Source organism: Arachis stenosperma, chromosome 2, assembly GCF_014773155.1.
Source record: "Arachis stenosperma cultivar V10309 chromosome 2, arast.V10309.gnm1.PFL2, whole genome shotgun sequence".
Lineage (NCBI taxonomy): Eukaryota > Viridiplantae > Streptophyta > Magnoliopsida > Fabales > Fabaceae > Arachis > Arachis stenosperma.
The window spans coordinates 31133125-31151849 of record NC_080378.1 but is presented as its reverse complement, the minus strand read 5'-3'; the positions used below and the strand labels follow the sequence as shown (position 1 = coordinate 31151849).

The following is an 18725-nucleotide window of genomic DNA, read 5'->3' as shown; positions in this document are numbered from 1 at the left end:
TTCAATTCTAAATAAGCCGAACTCAACGTATAAGGTTCATTAAATAAATTAAGCTTGAAAACATAAACATTCTCTTAATAAATCAAATAATACAATTTCTCAAATCCAACCCTTTTTAAATAACTTTACAAACAAGTGTAGGATTTTGTAGAAATTTCGACAGCACCTCCCCTAAAACTTGGACTTTTGCCACCCGGTTCGGGTCCCAACTACACCATTTCTCATTCCTTTTCAACAGCTCAAAACCAGAAATCAATTTAAAGCAAGCTAAATCCAACAATCGCCTCAGTGGCGTATCTCAAGAAAATCATTTCAAAATCAACTCAATATCAACTGTCTTAACTCATTCCCAAGGCCTTAAAGAAACAGCTCAGTAATAAATCGTTTGTCCAAACCAAGTCAATTAAGGTAAACCAGGCTGAATTCAAAAGTGCATTCGACTTTTCAAATCATCAAAATAATTAACTCAAATCAAATCAATTCTCAACGAATTAAACTCAGATTCAAATCTTTAAAGAATCAACTTCAAACATTACATTTCACAAGCCGCACAACAATTCAGCCAAACCAACATCCATAATCATTCGAGTCAATCAAATAATACATAAGGCAGATACAATCACTAAATACACAATATCTCACATCAGTATCCATATGTAATAACTCCAATACATAAAACATAGTTTTTGGAAAGCGCCCCTACCTCAAAACGCAATTCCATAACCCAAATGCCTCATCAAGTCCTTTCCGCCTCAAACCGAACTGACGGCAACCAAAACCTCAGCTCCAAACCACTTTCGCAACAGTCTCAGTAACTCTAATTGCAACATACAACAACCGAACTCAATCTTATAGCAATTAACGCCACAAACCTCAGCGTGAGATAACAGAATAATAACGAATGGACTTTCAAGTCGAAACGCTTACCGAACCGAAGAAGGAACGGTTGAACCAAAATAGCGGCGGTTTTCGAACCGGTTCGGCGGCAACCCGGCAGTCAGCCCCAAGCAGCAGCGGTGATCTGAACCACACGCAGCGACGATGAAGTTCCAGGAAACTCAACAGGAGGGAAACTCAACTTAAAAGCCTTACCAACAGTGGAGTTCGATGGCGGCAGCAGCGTTCCCGGCGGTTGAGGCTCGGCCAGAAGCTCCGGCGGCCAGAACAGGGCACGGCTTCTCCCTCCTTCGGCAGCAACAACAGTAGTGTTTTCCGACAACCACTGACCTCCGTCATTAGCAACAGAAGCTCAAGGTAGGCACCGCGGAGCAACAGATCAACAGCACCGTCGGCCAAGGTGCGGTGGTGGATACGCCCTCAACCGCGGTGAAACACGGCGGTTGTGGAAGCTCGACGGTGGCTGGCTCTGTGACGAGGACGACGGCGCTGTGACAGCGCGACAGCGGCGACACGACAAGCTGGTCGGCGACGAGGAGAACGGCGAAGGCCCCACGCTCGGCGACGGTGACAGGCGGTGATGGCTTCTCCGCGGTGGCTCCCTTTCGCGCATCTTCTCTCTCTCTGCGCGCGAGTTCGGCGGTGGCGAGGCAGTGAGGCGCGACGGCTCTGACAAGGACCGGCGGCACAGGTGCGATGGGGCTCGCGGCGGCAGAGCGCGACGACTCCCTTTTCACCTCGCATCATCTCTGCTTCTTCCGTCTGCGAGCTTGTCCGCAGCGGCCATGGAAGCTATTCGTGCGGCGGTGGTGAGGGCAACGGTGGCGCGGACTGGGCAGCAGCCTCCTTCCCCATTTCTGCTTCTTTCTTTCTTTCAGGAAATAAAAGGAAACCATGGGGTGCTGCTATTTTTTGTGGAAGAGGGTGAAAGGGTAGTGGTCTGCTGCTGCTGAGCGTGGGTGGGGGGAACCGGGTCAAGGTAACGGGCTAATGGGCTAGGGTTTCCTCATTTTTTGAAAATTAGGGTTAGGGACATTTTAGTAATTTCACTTAAAAATAGGTATAATGTAGTAATTGAAATCCAACACTATTGTATATAGAAAAATACTATTTACTCATCAATTTCACAAATCATTTTCAATAAAATGCCCAAATCTAAAAATTAGAAATGGTATACTTAATTTCTTCATTTTCCAAAATAGCAGTAATAATATTTAAAGTATTATTTATCTAATCCAAATCATATAAAATCCTTATTATTTCATAACTACCAACTTTATAAATTTGAATATAGAAAATAATCCAACAATTGTGAAATTGGATAAAAATCATAACTTATCTCAAATCCAATAAATCAAAACTTGCCTTAATTATCTTTAATAAAATAATCTCTGAAATTAAGGCTATAAATAACTGTAGGATTTGAAACTTGCTCATAATAAGACTTTTCAAAGATTTTGGGTCTTACAGGAAATGTCAAATACTTGACCCGCTACACAAAAAAGCTCCAAGCGATGAGAGAAAGGACATTAATAAATTCACTGTAAGTTATCTCTGTCTTCTTTACTTTAATAGATAGGTCTATTTCGTTAGTTGTGTTGGGTGTATATTGTCCATTCAGTTGGGTGTATCTTGTCCATTCATTCGGGTGTATTACTGATTTGTTTTGGTATTTAAGGGATATGTATTTTCAAGATTGATAACATATGCCGGCGGGGAACCTCTGCAGAAAGAGGAGAACGAGAAGAAAATTAAAGCATCATATGTTAAAATATCAGGACAAAAAACAAGGTATAAATTTGTGACTCTGAACATTAAACTTTCCTAAATGAGATTTGTAATTTATTTTCTTCGTTTTCAGCTATGACTGCGCTATCTACGTTATGAAGTGGCTTGAGTTAATTGAGCCGGAAAACATCAAAAAGGGGAAGTATGAATGGGATAATTGGCCACAGGTAACTGTCTTTAGAACTATATAACTCTGTATTACTTTACTGAATTAATATTGTTGTTTAAACAGAATATACTTTTTAATTGTAGGAGGAGGTGGACCACTATAGAGTGGAGTATGCTTCCCGGATACTATTCAGTGAGATGAATAAACAGAGAGATCGGGCAATTAAAGAGAGTAGTGCTATAAGGCTGTCGAAGCCATCCTCTGTATTATTGAGTCTGTTTTGTCAGATTAATTCTGCTGATATAGAAACTGGGTAATCCAATTGCTGGATAGTTTGTAAATTGAACAAATGAATGATGTAAATATTTGCCATTTATCAACAACTTCTATTCCATGTATATTTTTTCCCATAGTTAAACTATCTGTGCTGGTAAACTGTCTGTGATGTATTCAAAAGCTGTATTACAGGTGGTAAAATATGAAGCAAAAAATTAAGGCATATATAAACGCAAATTATAAACTGTTACACCCAACGCAAGTCTAATAATACACCCAAGATTGCATAAAATATACACCCAACTGTCTGTGCTGTATTCAAAATGTATGAATTACATGTACTAAAATATGAAGAAAAACATCAAATGAAATATACACCCATAACCTGCGAATTTTTACAGCTTTTGTTCTATATGTATCTATATATGTCTATATGTAAATTGTGAATTAACAAAAATACACCCAAAAAGAACAGTGCTTTTACACCCATATTCTATAAAACTATACACCCAAAGAGTTATCCCCTGCTGCTGGTACCCTGAACTGATAATTCATAACGTGTCCTTGATATTGGCTGGAATTTGAATGTGCCGCTGATGCAGCATCAAACAGGTTTATCTGAATATAACACTCACACATTAACTAAACTATTAACGAGAAAAATAAACTCAATCGCCACAAATTTAAAGAACATTACTTTTACCTCGCTTAAAACTTTCGTCTTCTTCTTCTTTGTGGCATTTGCAATCTGTTTCTCCAGCTTTGAACCTAGCCTGTTTTTTGGGCGACCTCTTGTTCGAATCCTTGGCGGGCTTTGAAGCTCGTTAACGGATTCCAAGTTGGCGTCTTCGTGGGATAAAGAAGATGTCCCCTTCCTTTTGGCTTTTAATGCTTCCATCTCGGCCATGACGTTATCGTACGCACGGTGCAGAATTGCAGTCAGCTCCTCCAATTCGGAGGCAAATTCGCAAATATTTTGCGAACGAAAAACCAATTGGTCGAACCTCTTGCTTCTTGGCTCCATTAGTGGCTCGTCGTGGCTGCTCTTGATGTGTGTGTGTCGCCTCTTTACCTTCTTGCTCCATCGTTCTAATATATATCTAGGGGACACTTAGCTTACTTGTTCGAAGCTTAACACGCTTAGTGCATGACGGCACAGTATCCCTCTCGACTTGAATAATAAACATTGGCATTTTACCTCGGCTGCAACTGAGTCGTAGGTAACCGCGAACTTGTTGAATATTGAGCTGGAAACTTGTTCTCCGACTTCGTATATTGAATAGCCTAGAGCGGAATTCTTTAATCTGGTGATGCAATTTGCCGTTCCTCTGAATTGCGCTTGGACTTCCCTCAACTTTGCATGAGTGTACGCATCTTGAAACTGAGCTTCAATGGAGGATTTAGTTGCACACGGTATGACCGTATGAAAATCTGCAGCATCTGATTCTCTCTCTGCTTGCTCCCTGCTTCCGAGGCAATTATCGTATTGTTTGATGAACTGAATAAGCGAGCTGTTCCGGGTGATGTACTTGTTAAAAAATGAATGCATGCTCTCGCTCCTTTGTGTGCTTCTCATCCCTGCCCAGAAGTGGTGATCCAGATAGATAGGAACCCATATGTGACGGTCTTCGTACAGATCTGCATAATACACCCAAACACAGACAGTAAAATACACCCGAGAGAACATACAATTTACACCTCTGCTACAGATTTTAAAAACACATTACCTGAAAGCCACTTGTTGTCCGCAAGACCAAAATTCAGCAGAAAATCGTTCCAATTCCTATCGAATGAGTCTTTGCTATGAGAGTTCCAAACAACATGGCTCATTTCTTGTTCGATATCGGCATGTCCCTTGTACCCGTTTAATTTGCTTGGAATCTTCTTCATGATGTGCCAAATACACCAGCGGTGAACTGTTGTTGGCATACAGGCCTCTAAAGTCCTTTTCATTGATGCGCACTGATCGGTGAGAAACCCTTTCGGAGCGTTTCCTCCCATGCAACGAAGCCAGCATTGAAATAACCATTTGAATGATTCAATTTCTTCGTTCTTCATCAAAGAGCATCCGAGAAGTGTTGACTGACCGTGGTGATTCACCCCGACAAAAGAACCACAGACCAAATTATACCTGAAACAAATTACCATGGTCCAGAATGCAAAATCATTAGGTACACCCCAACAAATGCTTCGAATACACCCAATGAAACAGCCAATATACACCTCTACTGCGGGTTCATAAAAATAAATTAATTTAGCATCATAAAGAGGGACAGTTTGTTACCTGTTTGTATTGTAGGTGGTGTCGAATGAAATGACGTCTCCGAAATACTCAAAGGCGGCTCTGCTTCTTGCATCGGCCCAAAAAGCCAGCTTAATCGATTGATCCTCCTCGAGTTCGAGCTCAAAAAAGAAATTCGGATTCTTCTCTTTCATTCTTAAGAAATATTTCCCGAATTCCTTTGCATCTTCTTGTTCGGAAACATTCCGCACTTCCCTGGTAATGTAATTCCTCACGTCCTTTTCGATAAAATTTAACTCGCGGTGATCCCCGGCAGCCGCAACAAATGATTGGTAGGTTTTGCTTGGTCTGATACCGGCCTCCTCGTTATTCTCTATCATACGACGAATGGACATGCTTAGTTCCCTGTGCTGTTTGAGCATCTCTGCTTTGCTTGGACAGCAGGGGTGTGAATGATCCAGCACAACCTTTGAAATGATCCAAGCATCGACATCCTTCAATGTGTGTATATAAATTCTTGCAGGACAGTTTAGACCGGCTGTCGGATTGGTCTTCTCGGTCGGAGATATTTTAGATTTCCATTTCCCTCTCTGCTACATGTAATCAGTTGATTCTTAATCTCGTTTCCCTTCCTATTTGTGCACCGAACTCTTGTAGAGAAACCTGCAGCCTTGGCGTAGTTCCTGTAAAATTTTCCAGCATCTTCAAGGGTGGTAAAGGTCATCCCGACCTTCGGAACAAGCTCGTCATCAACAACCGAGAGAGGCTGCACAATACACCATGTCAGAACTGTGAATACACCCATAGATATGATTCAAATACACCCAATCATGTCTAATATGATACACCCGAACCGCAACAACTCAACTACAGAATGACCTTTAAAAGCCATAAACTGTAAATACACAGGCTGCAGAATACACCATGTCAAAAACTAAAAACACACCCAATCATGTCTGATATAATACACCTGAACAACAACAACTCAATTAAAATAACAAAAAACCAGTAAAGTGTAGATACACCCACACTTCTAGCTAAAATACACCCAAAGAAGAATTGATCTACACCCGAGCGTCTACTATAAATTCCAGGTAATTAATCACAACTAATACATTAAATCGACAGATTCATGTTAACGTGTTACTTTCACAGTCAATGTTCAGCAATTTTTTAACTACACAATGCTATACAAATTACTGAAAGAAAATTCATACTAATCCTATGTAAATCAAATCTCAAGAACTTCGTTAGATTCAAATTCATAATCCACTTCGCCTGGATTCAGCTGACAATCTGAGGTTGAATGATCCATTATCTTCAAAACGAGTTCAAATTTTGATTTCAGAAAACAACAAATCAAAATAGAAAATGAAGCTCGAGTTGTAGAGAGAGAAAAAGGTAACGTAAACGAAGAACATACCAGTGAGAAAAGGAGAGGAAAAGAACGATGGAGAAGAAAGAGGGAAGACGCGCGAGAAGAAGAACAACCAAATCTCAAAATAACGAAAACGAAGAAGGAAACAAATATTTTAAATTTGGTAGTTAGATATACGCGGGATGTTATATAGCGCGTGTAATCAACGTACGTGGAGCAGCGCGTATTTTGATTTTATTGTTTAATGAACTTGTAAAGCATACAAGCCCTAATGGCTTGTATGCAGAACTTTTCCGTTATCATTTTAGTCCATTTTACTTTTTTTTTTTCATAATTTTCTTCATATATTATGGTGTTATAAAAACAATTTGATTATGTTTCTTTGTATCTCTCATATACTTTGCCTAATTTAATACCAAAAATTACAAGACAAAAAATCAAAGGAAGAGGTTGCTCTTATATATGTAGCTGCACTTGAAAGCCTTTATGCTCTTGATAAACATTTGAGGTCAGTGTTTTCATTCTAACCTCATTTTTCATCATTTATAAATAGCACATAGTTTAAAATATGATTTTTTCTTAGGCGGGATTATATTTTGTGGGAGATTCTATGGTAAAGAAGGAGAGTATCTTCTACATTTATATACATGTGTTGTCAATAACAAAAGTTGCCAAATGTCTAAAAAAACGTGAAAATAATGTCTGTCATTGTCTAAATAAATTGCAGAATTTTTTTATTTTTATGGTTAAATGTGGTAAATATTTATTTAAATTAGTGATTATAAAAATGATGTGGGCCATCATTTGGAGAGATTTTTTTACTTTTATAAAATTCTATTCATATTGGGTCAGACTATATTTATTAATGGAAATTGAAAATACACTAATCTAAAATTTTTAGATTATAAAACATTTTACATGATTAAAGCACGTACTAAGTATGGTGTACCAATTGTAATTTTTTTCTTTCTGTAAATAATAGTTATAATAAATAATATAAAATTTGTGATATACGTAAATACAATTTAATTTATTTATTTTAAAATATTAAACAATATTTCATATTATACTTTTATTTTTAAGTTGATAGGTGAATAATGAATTATTTTTGGTTTATTATGTACTAATTTTTAATTATGAAACAAATTTAGTTATTTTACATAACAAGTATTTAATCCATAAAGAATAATATATATATATATATATATATATATATATACTCAAATCACTAATAAAGATTACTATATGAACCGAACTTTAACTGCTTTTAGTTCTCAACTGGATCGGTCTAATCGACTGATCTAATTCGATTTTTAAAATCATGAGAATTATTCAGGGGAATAATAAAGGCAACGGTAGCACTCACTCATGTTCATGTATCCGAAATGTGAAAGACAAGCACCCACTTGGTGCAATTCATTGTATATATTTGTTTAGACTAAGCTATATTACTACTACTTCTATCAATAAGCTTAGTTTCATTTACTCTAAAATAAAATCTACCAATAATTCCAAAAAATCTAAAAAACTGAAGTCTAGTTAATTTTTACCATCATTAATAATACTAAGCACAATCACCTATCAAGATTACGCAATTTTTTACGTGAGGAGTCACCATCAAAAGTTGCTGAGTTTTTAAATCCAACCAGAAAATTGTCTCTTGGAGAGACACTTGTCACGCTGACACTAATCCATCATCTACACCCAAAACTTTGTCATGTTTTGTATCTCCTAATACTCTCCTAATAATGTCAAATTGGCTCTTAAGTAAATGAGTTGTAACACCCTATCACACTGAGCTTTACGTTTAAGCTGTAAAGCAGAAGTGGTATAGTATTACGACCTCTAAAATAAAATATTTAAATATAATAGCAGAAAAATTATATACTAGGAGCCTTGAAGAATAGATGAAATAAAAATCGCGAAAATAAAAAGCGCAACGCTCAATTAACGAGTTAACTAGCGTGCTAAGAAAACTATAACTATTAAGCATAAGATAACAAAAGTAGGAGTAGAGAGTCAAAGGTACAAAATAACAAGCTCCTAACTCAGCCCGCGAAGTCAAAACTGGCCGGAAAATATATACACATATATATACATAACCAAAACCAAAATTTACATAAACAAAATCTTATCTCTCCATAAACCTCTAAGAGGATTGAAAGGAACAAGTTGTGCGGAGAGAAAACTAAGTACATATAAATACATAACTATACAATCCAAAGAGTAATCCGATAACCACTTCGCTTCAGGAGCTTAGACACCTAAGGAGGTGCCTCTCGACCTGCATCTAAAAAATAACAACAATGTATAGGATGAGAACCAGAGGTTCTCAGCATAGTAAAGGTGCCACACATATAAGATATAAGGTCTTGGGAATGCCAGAGGCAATCCTATAAAACCGACATTCAGATCATAAAGCTTAAAGTATAAACAGAAGCCATAAAAGGTGGTTCTCTAAGAGTAGCTAAGCCTATCTTAACCTAGTCTTGAATCTAAGTCCCATTGCCTTTCTTCCATACCTCCATCTCCGATAACATGTCACAGACAAATGAGCAGATAAAGGCAAACACAAGAATGTTACAAGTACTGCAAATAGCAAATATACATTTAACATAGCAAATACACTTAGGCAGACCCAGTTAATGCACAAACAAGTAATTCAAGTAATATGCACATGATGCATGCCTGTCCTATGGCTGATAAGTTTCATATGTCGGTTATCAAGCCAACCCGACAAGTCCGGTTTGCTAAAACTTGGACTGTCCCCTAACGCGCTCCCCATGAGTCTATGCATAGCTTTTTCTCATATATATATCAAATCGCTCAATGGGGGTACCATTCCCGGGAATTTATAAGTAGCCGGTCACTCTTACATCGTAAGGTCAACAAAGTATCGAGTTTTCGACCTGGTACACGTGGTGGTGAGCCATGGTACTTTACCCAGGGAATCCCGTATCTCAGATCATTTGATTATTCAAGCCAAGTATCATACATGATCATCCGTAACATTTCATAATCAATTCATCACTTTTCAATTTTACTTCACCTCCAAGTTATCCCCATTTCCTAACTTCATCTGATTATCAGGTTTAATACTATTATTTAAGACTAAAGGAAGGAAAATAGAGGTTTAGAAGTTTAAAATAGAGTTTAAAACTCGGTAAAATCATGTTTGATGAAAAAGGGGCCACGCGTACACATGGGAGTGTGAGAATGCAGCTCGTGCGCGCGTCCCCTAATCATGTGTATGCGTAGGTGTACTTCATGTCACGCGTACACGTGGACATGCATGCTGGTCCATTACGCCTATGGACAATTGAAAATTTCATGACACGCATACGCGTGGGCCACGCGTACGCGTAGGCCATGCGTACGCGTGGACGTACGTTCTCCAAAAAAACAGATCAACCAGAAAGCTGCATAATCATGAAATATCACCTGCATAGCTACATATTTCACACCAAAACTTCCGATGGGCATAACTCAATTGTTTTAAATCATTTTTTTCTGTTCTTCAAACGGCATAAACTTCATGAATCCAATTTTTATTTAAAACAAGTTGGAATCAATTTGGGGTTCCGAAAGCCAAGTTATAACCCGCCGAAATTTGGCCCAAAACCAAAGTTCCACAAACCTCCTAAACCTTATTTCATTCAAAAATCTCATTTCCATTCATTATCATACCTATAATTATCAACATTACATATCCTTCTTTATCATCAAAACAACCACCATAACAATTTATTCCTTAAATCAACAATGATACACATACATTTCCCAAAATCCATCAAGCATCACCAACCAACCAACAAGCATCAAACCACAATATACTCTTCCTCATAATCTTAACAACCTCCATCATAGTTATACCTCAAATCAATAATTCATCAAACCACCAATTAATCAACAAGCACCCAACCAAACATATTCATCAACAAGATACTAAACATTAAATATACACATGCATTCTAACTTATCCTATGGTCATCTAGTCTAAGTTTTCACAGAACATTATATATTAAATGCAAGAAATCTGAACCATACCTTGGCCGATTTTCCGCGTATTGTCCAAGGCAGCTTACTAAAATAAACACAGCCCCCAAAAGTCCAATAAGACAGCTTCCTCCAAGTTCCGATATTCACAATTTCAAGCACCAATTATTTATTCACAACCTAATACACATTTATAACACATATATACCCAATTTAATACTCAAAGTATGAATTCAATAAATTAAATAGGATTTATGATATCCTCACCTTATCCAAGCTTCATATAAGCAAGAGTGAACGTTTTTCTCAAGCTAATTGGATCCTAAAACAACAAAAAGTAAAGGAATTCAATACCTCCACTTAATTTTTCAAAAATTGGGGAAGAAGAGGTTGAGGGTGAAAAATCTAGTTACCTATGAAATTATTCCAGTAGAAACGTAGAGCTCAACATAGTGGTCGCGTGGCCACAAACAGTGCGGCGATCGGTGCTCAGACGGAAGAGTTACGGTAATTTGAATTTTGCCGTAAGGGTTTCGGAGAAATTTCTTTTCTTTCCTCCCCTGAAAGCTTTCAGCATCACTTCTGCTGAATTGGGAAAGGAAGCAGCTTCGGTTTACTTAAGTGCTGGGCTGGTTGGGCCCACGGGCCCGGTTTGGATCTAGTTCAACCGGTTTGGCCCGTTCGGTTTAATCTTGGACCGATTTCTTCGAAATTAGTGTCAAAATTCTCGTTTTGATGAGCTCTATCCTAATTTAATTTAATATTCACATTTCTAATTTTCATTATTAAAAACTAATTTATTGACTAATTATTTACTAATTTAACGGGGTTTACATCCTACCCACCTAACAAAGAATTTTGCCCTCAAAATTCAAATTTGGTTACCTGAAAAGAGATGTGGGTAGTCCTTCCACATATCCGATTCGAGTTCCCAAGTATGTTCCTCAACACCAGTTTGACTTCAAGCTACTTTTACCAGTGATACTTCCTTCCCACGTAATCGTTTAACGCTAGTGTCATCAATTCTCACCGGGATCACTAGAAGTGTTAGATCTTCTCTCACTTGAATCGGTTCCTGTTCCAGAACATGACTTGCGTCTGGAGTGTACTTCCGAAGCTGTGACACATGAAACACGTCGTGCAAGTTCGAAAGATACAGTGGTAAGGCGATTTTATAAGCCATCGGCCCAATTCTTTTCAGGATCTCAAACGGTCCAATATAACGGGGATTCAGTTTCTTAGGCTTGATGGCTCTTCCCACTCCAGTAGTTGGTGTAACCTTTAGAAACACGTGCTCTCCTTCTTCAAACTCCAAAGGATTTTGCCTTTATCAGCATAGCTCTTCTGACGGCTTTGGGCTATAAGTATTCAGCTATGAATCTTCTTTATTTTCTCAGTAGTTTCAGCTATCATCACAGGTCCTAATAAACTTCTTTCTCCAGTTTCATACCAACATAGCGGGGATTGACATTTCCTACCATATAGAGCCTTATACGGAGCCATTCCAATGCTTGCATGGTAGCTATTGTTATAAGCAAACTCCACTAATGGCATATACCGCCAGCTTGCCAGCTAGCCCAAAACACAAGCCCTTTGCATATCCTCCAAGGTCTGAATAGTTCTCCTTGATTGACCATCTGTCTGAGGGTGATATGCAGTACTCAAACTTAACTGAATCCCAAATGCACGCTGAAAGGCTCCCCAGAACCTTGATGTGAAACGAGGATCCCTATCAGATATAATGGTAGAAGGCACGCCATGCACTTTGACAATCTCTTTTATGTACATTCGAGTTAATTCTTCTATTGTGCAACTTATTTGGATGGGGAAAAAGTGAGCTGATTTTGTCAATTGGTCCACAACCACCCAAATAGCGTCATAACCAGTCCGAGTTCTAGACAAAACTGTCACAAAATCCATTGCGATACTTTTTCATTTCCATTGTGGAATCTATAAAGGCTGAAGGGCTCATGATGGTCTCTGATGTTGGATTTTAACTTTCTGACATGTTAAACATTAAGATACATGCAATGCAACGTCATTCTTCATTTCTGGCCACCAGAACATTGCTTTCAAATCTTGGTGCATTTTGGTGCTTCATGGATGAATTGAAAACCCATTCTTATGAGCTTCCTTCAAAATACCTTGCCGCAGGTCTCCGACATCTAGCACAATAATCCGGTTCTTGAACTTCCATAAACCACCCTTATCTTCTGACACTCTCCATTATTTTCCTTGGTCAATCCAGGCAATACTTTACGTAACGCTTCACCATCTTGATGAGCCTTTAGAAGTTCTGATTTAAAATCACTTGAAATTTGCAACTAACTCAAACACAGCAATTCCAGATTCTTCCCTAACACCCAGTTTCAAGCCTTGGAATGCCTTTAGTAACTCTTCTTCTTGTAACATCATCCAAGTTGCATATAAATATTTCTGACTTAAGGCGTCCGCCACAACATTCGCTTTTCCAAGATCGTAATTCAATTCGAAATCATAGTCTTTCAGAAGCTTTATCCACCTCCTCTGATGCATATTCAATTCTTTTTGCTCAAAGAGATACTTCAAACTTTTATGGTCTGAGAAAACGTGAAACTTAACGCCATAGAGATAGTGTCTCTAGATTTTCAGAGCACACACAACAGCAACAAGTTCTAAGTTGTGAGTTGGGTAGTTTATCTCATGTGGCCTTAATTGCCGCGAGGCGTATGCTACAACATTCCGGTGCTGCATCAGAATGCACCCTAAACCCTTTAATGATGTATCACAGTACACTTTGAACGATTCACTTTGCTCAGGCAATACCAACACGGGTGCAGTAGTCAACCTTTGCTTCATTGCTTGAAAACTCTCTTCGCACTCCAAAGTTCAGACAAAAGGTGTATCCTTCCTAGTCAACTTAGTTAAAGGTAAGGCAAGTTGTGAAAATCCCTTAATGAATCTCTGATAATAATCCTATGAAACTTCTGATCTCTGTCAGTGAAGTTAGTCACTCCCATTTCATCACTGCTTCTACCTTAGAAGGATCCACAACTATTCCTTGCTTGCTCACTATGTGGCCGAGAAACTTCACCTCACTCTTCCAGAACTCGCATTTAGATAACTTAGCATATAACTTCCTGTCTTCCAGAATTTGCAGCACAGTTTGCAAGTGATTAGCATGCTCCTCTTCAGTCTTATAATAAACAAGAATATCATCAATGAAGACAATAACAAACTTGTCCAGGTACGGTCGGAAAATCCTGTTCATATAATCCATGAATACTGCCGGAGCATTAGTTAACCCGAAAGACATCACCGTATACTCATAATGACCATAATGCGTCCTAAAGGCAGATTTTGGAATATCTTCATTTCTAACCCTTATCTGATGATACCCAAATCACAGATCAATCTTAGAAAACACACCGGCACCCTGTAACTGATCCATTAGGTCATCGATTTTAGGTAGCGGATATTTATTCTTCACAGTAATCTTATTCAATTGCTGATAATCGACACACAATCGCATACTTCCGTCCTTCTTCTTTATCAGTAACACTGGTGCTCCCCATGGAAAAACACTTGGTCGAATGAAGTGCTTACCCAACAGATCTTCTAGCTAAGCCTTCAGTTCAACCATTTCTAAAAGTGACATCCTGTAAGGAGTAATTGAAATCAGACCGGCTCCAGGCACCAACTCAATCGCGAATTCAACCACTCGGTTAGGTGAAAATTCATTAATATCATTCGAAAACACGTCTGAAAATTTACATACAACTGGAATCTGCTCTAAACTCTGATCATCACCTAATACTCCCACAGTTAATAACATAATACCCTGACATTCAGTTCCAAAACAATTTACTATCATAGAGTTCAAATAGTAACTATTCACCACAATTGGCACTTCCAACCATTCTGACATAAACTGTACTGACTTCTTAGAACAATCAAGCAAAACATGATTCTTAGATAACCAATCCAATCCCAAGATGAGATCAAGACCATTCATCGACAAACAAATCAAATCATGCACAAATTCACGTTGTTGTACTCGAAATGGAACTTGTGGACATCCTAACCTAGTCACCATAGCTCCATGAGTAGCATTCTGCAGTTTCAAATCATAACCTAAAACCACCATCCTCAATCCTAATTCATTGGCCTTTTCAAATGCAATAAATAAATGAGTTGCTCCTGAATCAAATAAAGCATTTAAGATTTTACCAGCTATTTCACAGTTACCTCTAATCAGTGTCTCAGATCCCTCAGCACTTGCTGCAGATGTGGTGTACACTCTCCCCGGCTGTTGTACCCTACCAGTCTCATACTTCTTCTTCTCCGGACAATTATTGGCCAAGTGCCCGGACTATCCACAGAAATAACATACCCCAAGTCCTGATCTGCACGGAACTCTAGGATAATACTTTTCGCACCATTGACAGTTCAAATCCTACTGTGGCTGCTTTCCAAACCTTCTTCCTTGATTAACATTAGCATTCCGCCTTCTATAATTGCCCTGACCTTGATTCTGCTATGGGACAAAGCCTCCACACTTGAAATTCCTACCTCTTGGAGCAAAGTTCCTTCCTAAAGTCCTCTAAAGAGGCACCCTCAAACTTCCTTTCTCTGCTGCTGCCTTCCTCACACATTCCTCAACCACCCTACTCTTATTCACCAATTCAGAAAACACTCTAATCTCCATTGGGGTAACAAAGCTCAGAATATCGCTCCGAAGACCTCCCTCATATTTAATACATTTCCACTCAGCAAAATCTTCAGGCGCACCTTGACAGATATGAGAAAAGCGACATAACTCCTCAAACCTGCTAGTATACTCAGTAACAATCATTTGGCCCTGCTTTAATTGCATCAATTCAAACTCCTTGGCATTTCTGACTGAATTAGAAAAGTATTTCTTATAGAAATCTGTTCAGAAGACCTCCCAAGGAATTGCAGCGCCATCTGGCTGCAGGATACATCGTGTTCCCTGCCACCAATACTGAGCTTCACCTTGCAGCTGATAAGTTCTAAACTCAACCCATTGTTCTTCAGGAACTGGTTGAGCTTGTAGTGCATGTTCTATTTCCTGAATCCAATTGTCTGCATCAGTGGGGTTCCCCTGAAGGTCAGAGGGTGAACTTTCAGAAATGTCGCAAGTGTCATAGGGACTTCTTCGTCATTATTATTCCTGTGATTACCCTGGTTTATCTAATTACCCAGTGCCTCGACTGTCGCCTGCATAGCTGCAGCCATATTTCCTAGAGCAGCCATAAAGTCTACTGGATCATTTCCTGTCAGGCCAGGAGTAAAGGTGCCTATCCTACCTCTACCTCGCCCGTGATCGCATCTACGAGTCAACATCTAGTCCTTATACACACCAAACGAGGGATATTAAGTTGATCAGTCTCAATATCACAGGTCTAATGCTTTAAATTCCAAATGCATGCACACAAATGTTTATGCCATATATATTAGTCAGATATCCTAATAGCACATGGACACATATACAGAGAATGCACAGAAGCATAATCAGTCCGTCTTTCAGGCTCTATAAGAATGAACTGCTCTGATACCAAAATGTAACACCCTACCACACTAAGCTTTACGCTTAAGCCATAAAGCAGGGTGGTGTGGTATTACGACCTCTAAAATAAAATGTTTACATATAATAGAAGAAAAATTATAATATACTAGGAACCTTGAAGAATAGATGAAATAAAAACCGCGAAAATAAAAGTGCAATGCTCAATTAACGAGTTAACTTGCGTGCTAAGAAAACTATAACTATTAAGCATAAGATAACAAAAGTAGGAGTAAAGGGCCAAAAGTACAAAATAACAAGCTCATAACTCAGCCCACGAAGTCAAGACTGGCCGGAGAATATATACAGATATATATACATATCCAAAACCCAAATTTACATAAACAAAATATTGTCTCTCCATAAACCTCTAAGAGGATCGAAAGGAATAAGTTGTGCAAAGAGAAAACTAAGTACATATATATACATAACTATATAAATCCAAAGAGTAACTCGATAACCACTTCGCTTCAGAAGCTCAGACGAATAAGGAGGTGCCTCTCGACCTGCATCTGAAAAATAACAGCATAGTATGGGGGTGAGAACCAGAGGTTCTCAGCATGGTAAATGTGCCACACATATAAGATATAAGGTCCTGGGAATGCCAGAGGCAATCGTAGAACACCGACACTCATATCATAAAGCTTAAAGTATAAACAGAAGCCATAAAAGGTGGTTCTCTAAGAGTAGTTAAGCCTATCTTAACCTAGTCTTGAATCTAAGTCCCATTGCCTTTCCTCCATACCTCCATCTCCGATAACATGTCACAGACAAATGAGCAGATAAAGGTAAATACAAGAAGGTTACAAATACTACAAATAGCAAATATACATTTAACATAGCTAATACACTTAGGCACACCCAGTTAATGCACAAACAAGTAATTCAAGTAATATGCACATGATGCATGCCTGTCCTATGGCTAATGAGTCTCATCTGTCGGTTATCAAGCTAACTCGATAAGTCCGGTTAGCTAAAACTTGGACTGTCCCCTAATGCGCATTCTCATGAGTCTATGCATAGCTTTTTCTCATATATATATATATATATATATATATATATATATATATATATATATATATATCAAATCGCTCAATGGGGGTACCATTCCCAATAATTTATAAGTGCCCGGTCACTCTTACATCGTAGGGTCAACAGACTGTCGAGTTTTTGACCTGGTACACGTGGTGGCGAGCCATGGTTCTTTACCCAGGGAATCTCGTATCTCAGATCATTTGATTATTCAATCCAAGTATCATACATGATCATCCGTAACATTTCATAATCAATTCATCACTTTTCAACTTTACTTCACCTCCAAGTTATCTCCATTTCCTAACTTCATCTGATTATCAGGTTTAATACTATTATTTATGACTAAAGAAATGAAAATAGAGGTTTAGAAGTTTGAAATAGAGTTTAAAACTCAGAAAAAACATGTTTGCTGAAAAAAGTGAAATGCGTACGCATGGCTCACGCGTAGGCGTGGAAGTGTGAAAATGCAGCTCGCGCGTGCGTCCCCTTATCATGCGTACGCGTAGGTGAATACTTCATGTCACACCACGCGTATGCATAGACATGCATGTTGGTCCATTACGCGTACGCATAGGGCTACTTGCGTATGCACAGTTAAAAATTTCATGCCACGCGTACGCGTGGACATACGTTCTCCAAAAAAACAGATCAACAAGAAAGCTGCATAATCATGAAATATCACCTGCATAGCTACATATTTCACACCAAAACTTCCGACGGGCATAACTCAATCGTTTTAAATCATTTTTCTTCCGTTCTTCGAACGGCATAAACTTCACGAATCCAATTTTTATTTAAAATAAGTTGGAATCAATTATTTGGGGTTTCGGAAGCTAAGTTATAGCCCACCGAAGTTTGGCCCAAAACCAAAGTTCCACAAATCTTCTAAACCTTATTTCATTCAAAAATCTCATTTCCATTCATTATCATACCTATAATTATCAACATGACATATCCTTCTTCATCATCAAAATAACCACCATAACAATCTATTCTTTAAATCAACAATGATGCACACACATTTCCCAAAATTCATCAAGCATCACCAACCAACCAACAAACATCAAACCACAATATACTCTTCCTCATCATCTTAACAACCTCTATCATAGTTATACCTCAAATCAATAATTCATCAAACTACCAATTAATCAAAAAGCACCTAACCAAACATATTTATCAACAAGATACTAAACATTAAATATACACATGCATTCCAACTTATCCTATGGTCATCTAGGCTAAGTTTTCACAGAACATTATTATTAAATGCGAGAAACCTGAACCATACATTGGCTGATTTTCCGCGTATTGTCCAAGGTAACTTACTAAAATAAACACAGCCCCCCAAAAGTCCAATAAAACAGCTTCCTTCAAGTTCTGATATTCACAATTTCAAACTCCAATTATTTATTCACAACCTAATACACATTTATAA

At 38.3% G+C, this 18725-nt stretch overlaps 1 protein-coding gene across 1 annotated transcript; it reads right to left on the bottom strand.

Moving 5' to 3' along the window:
• Positions 1–14287: 14287 nt before the first annotated feature.
• On the bottom strand, positions 14288–16032 carry LOC130962765 (uncharacterized). The gene is made up of 4 exons (XM_057888932.1): positions 15895–16032; positions 15649–15790; positions 15289–15567; positions 14288–14865 (listed from the first exon to the last, which is right to left on the bottom strand). Exons 1-4 carry the CDS (start codon positions 16030–16032, stop codon positions 14288–14290), a joined length of 1137 nt encoding a protein of 378 aa, XP_057744915.1.
• Between the last annotated feature and the right edge of the window lie 2693 nt (positions 16033–18725).

Excerpts from the sequence above, each read along its gene's own strand:
- LOC130962765 (XM_057888932.1), bottom strand. The coding sequence starts at position 16,032 with ATGTTGACTCGTAGATGCGATCACGGGCGAGGTAGAGGTAGGATAGGC. Across the intron at positions 15,568-15,648 it reads TTGGTGGCAGGGAACACGAT|TCAGAAATGCCAAGGAGTTT; the intron begins GTATCCTGCAGC and ends TTTCTAATTCAG. Across the intron at positions 14,866-15,288 it reads GGCAGCAGCAGAGAAAGGAA|GAGCAACTCATTTATTTATT; the intron begins GTTTGAGGGTGC and ends TATTTGATTCAG.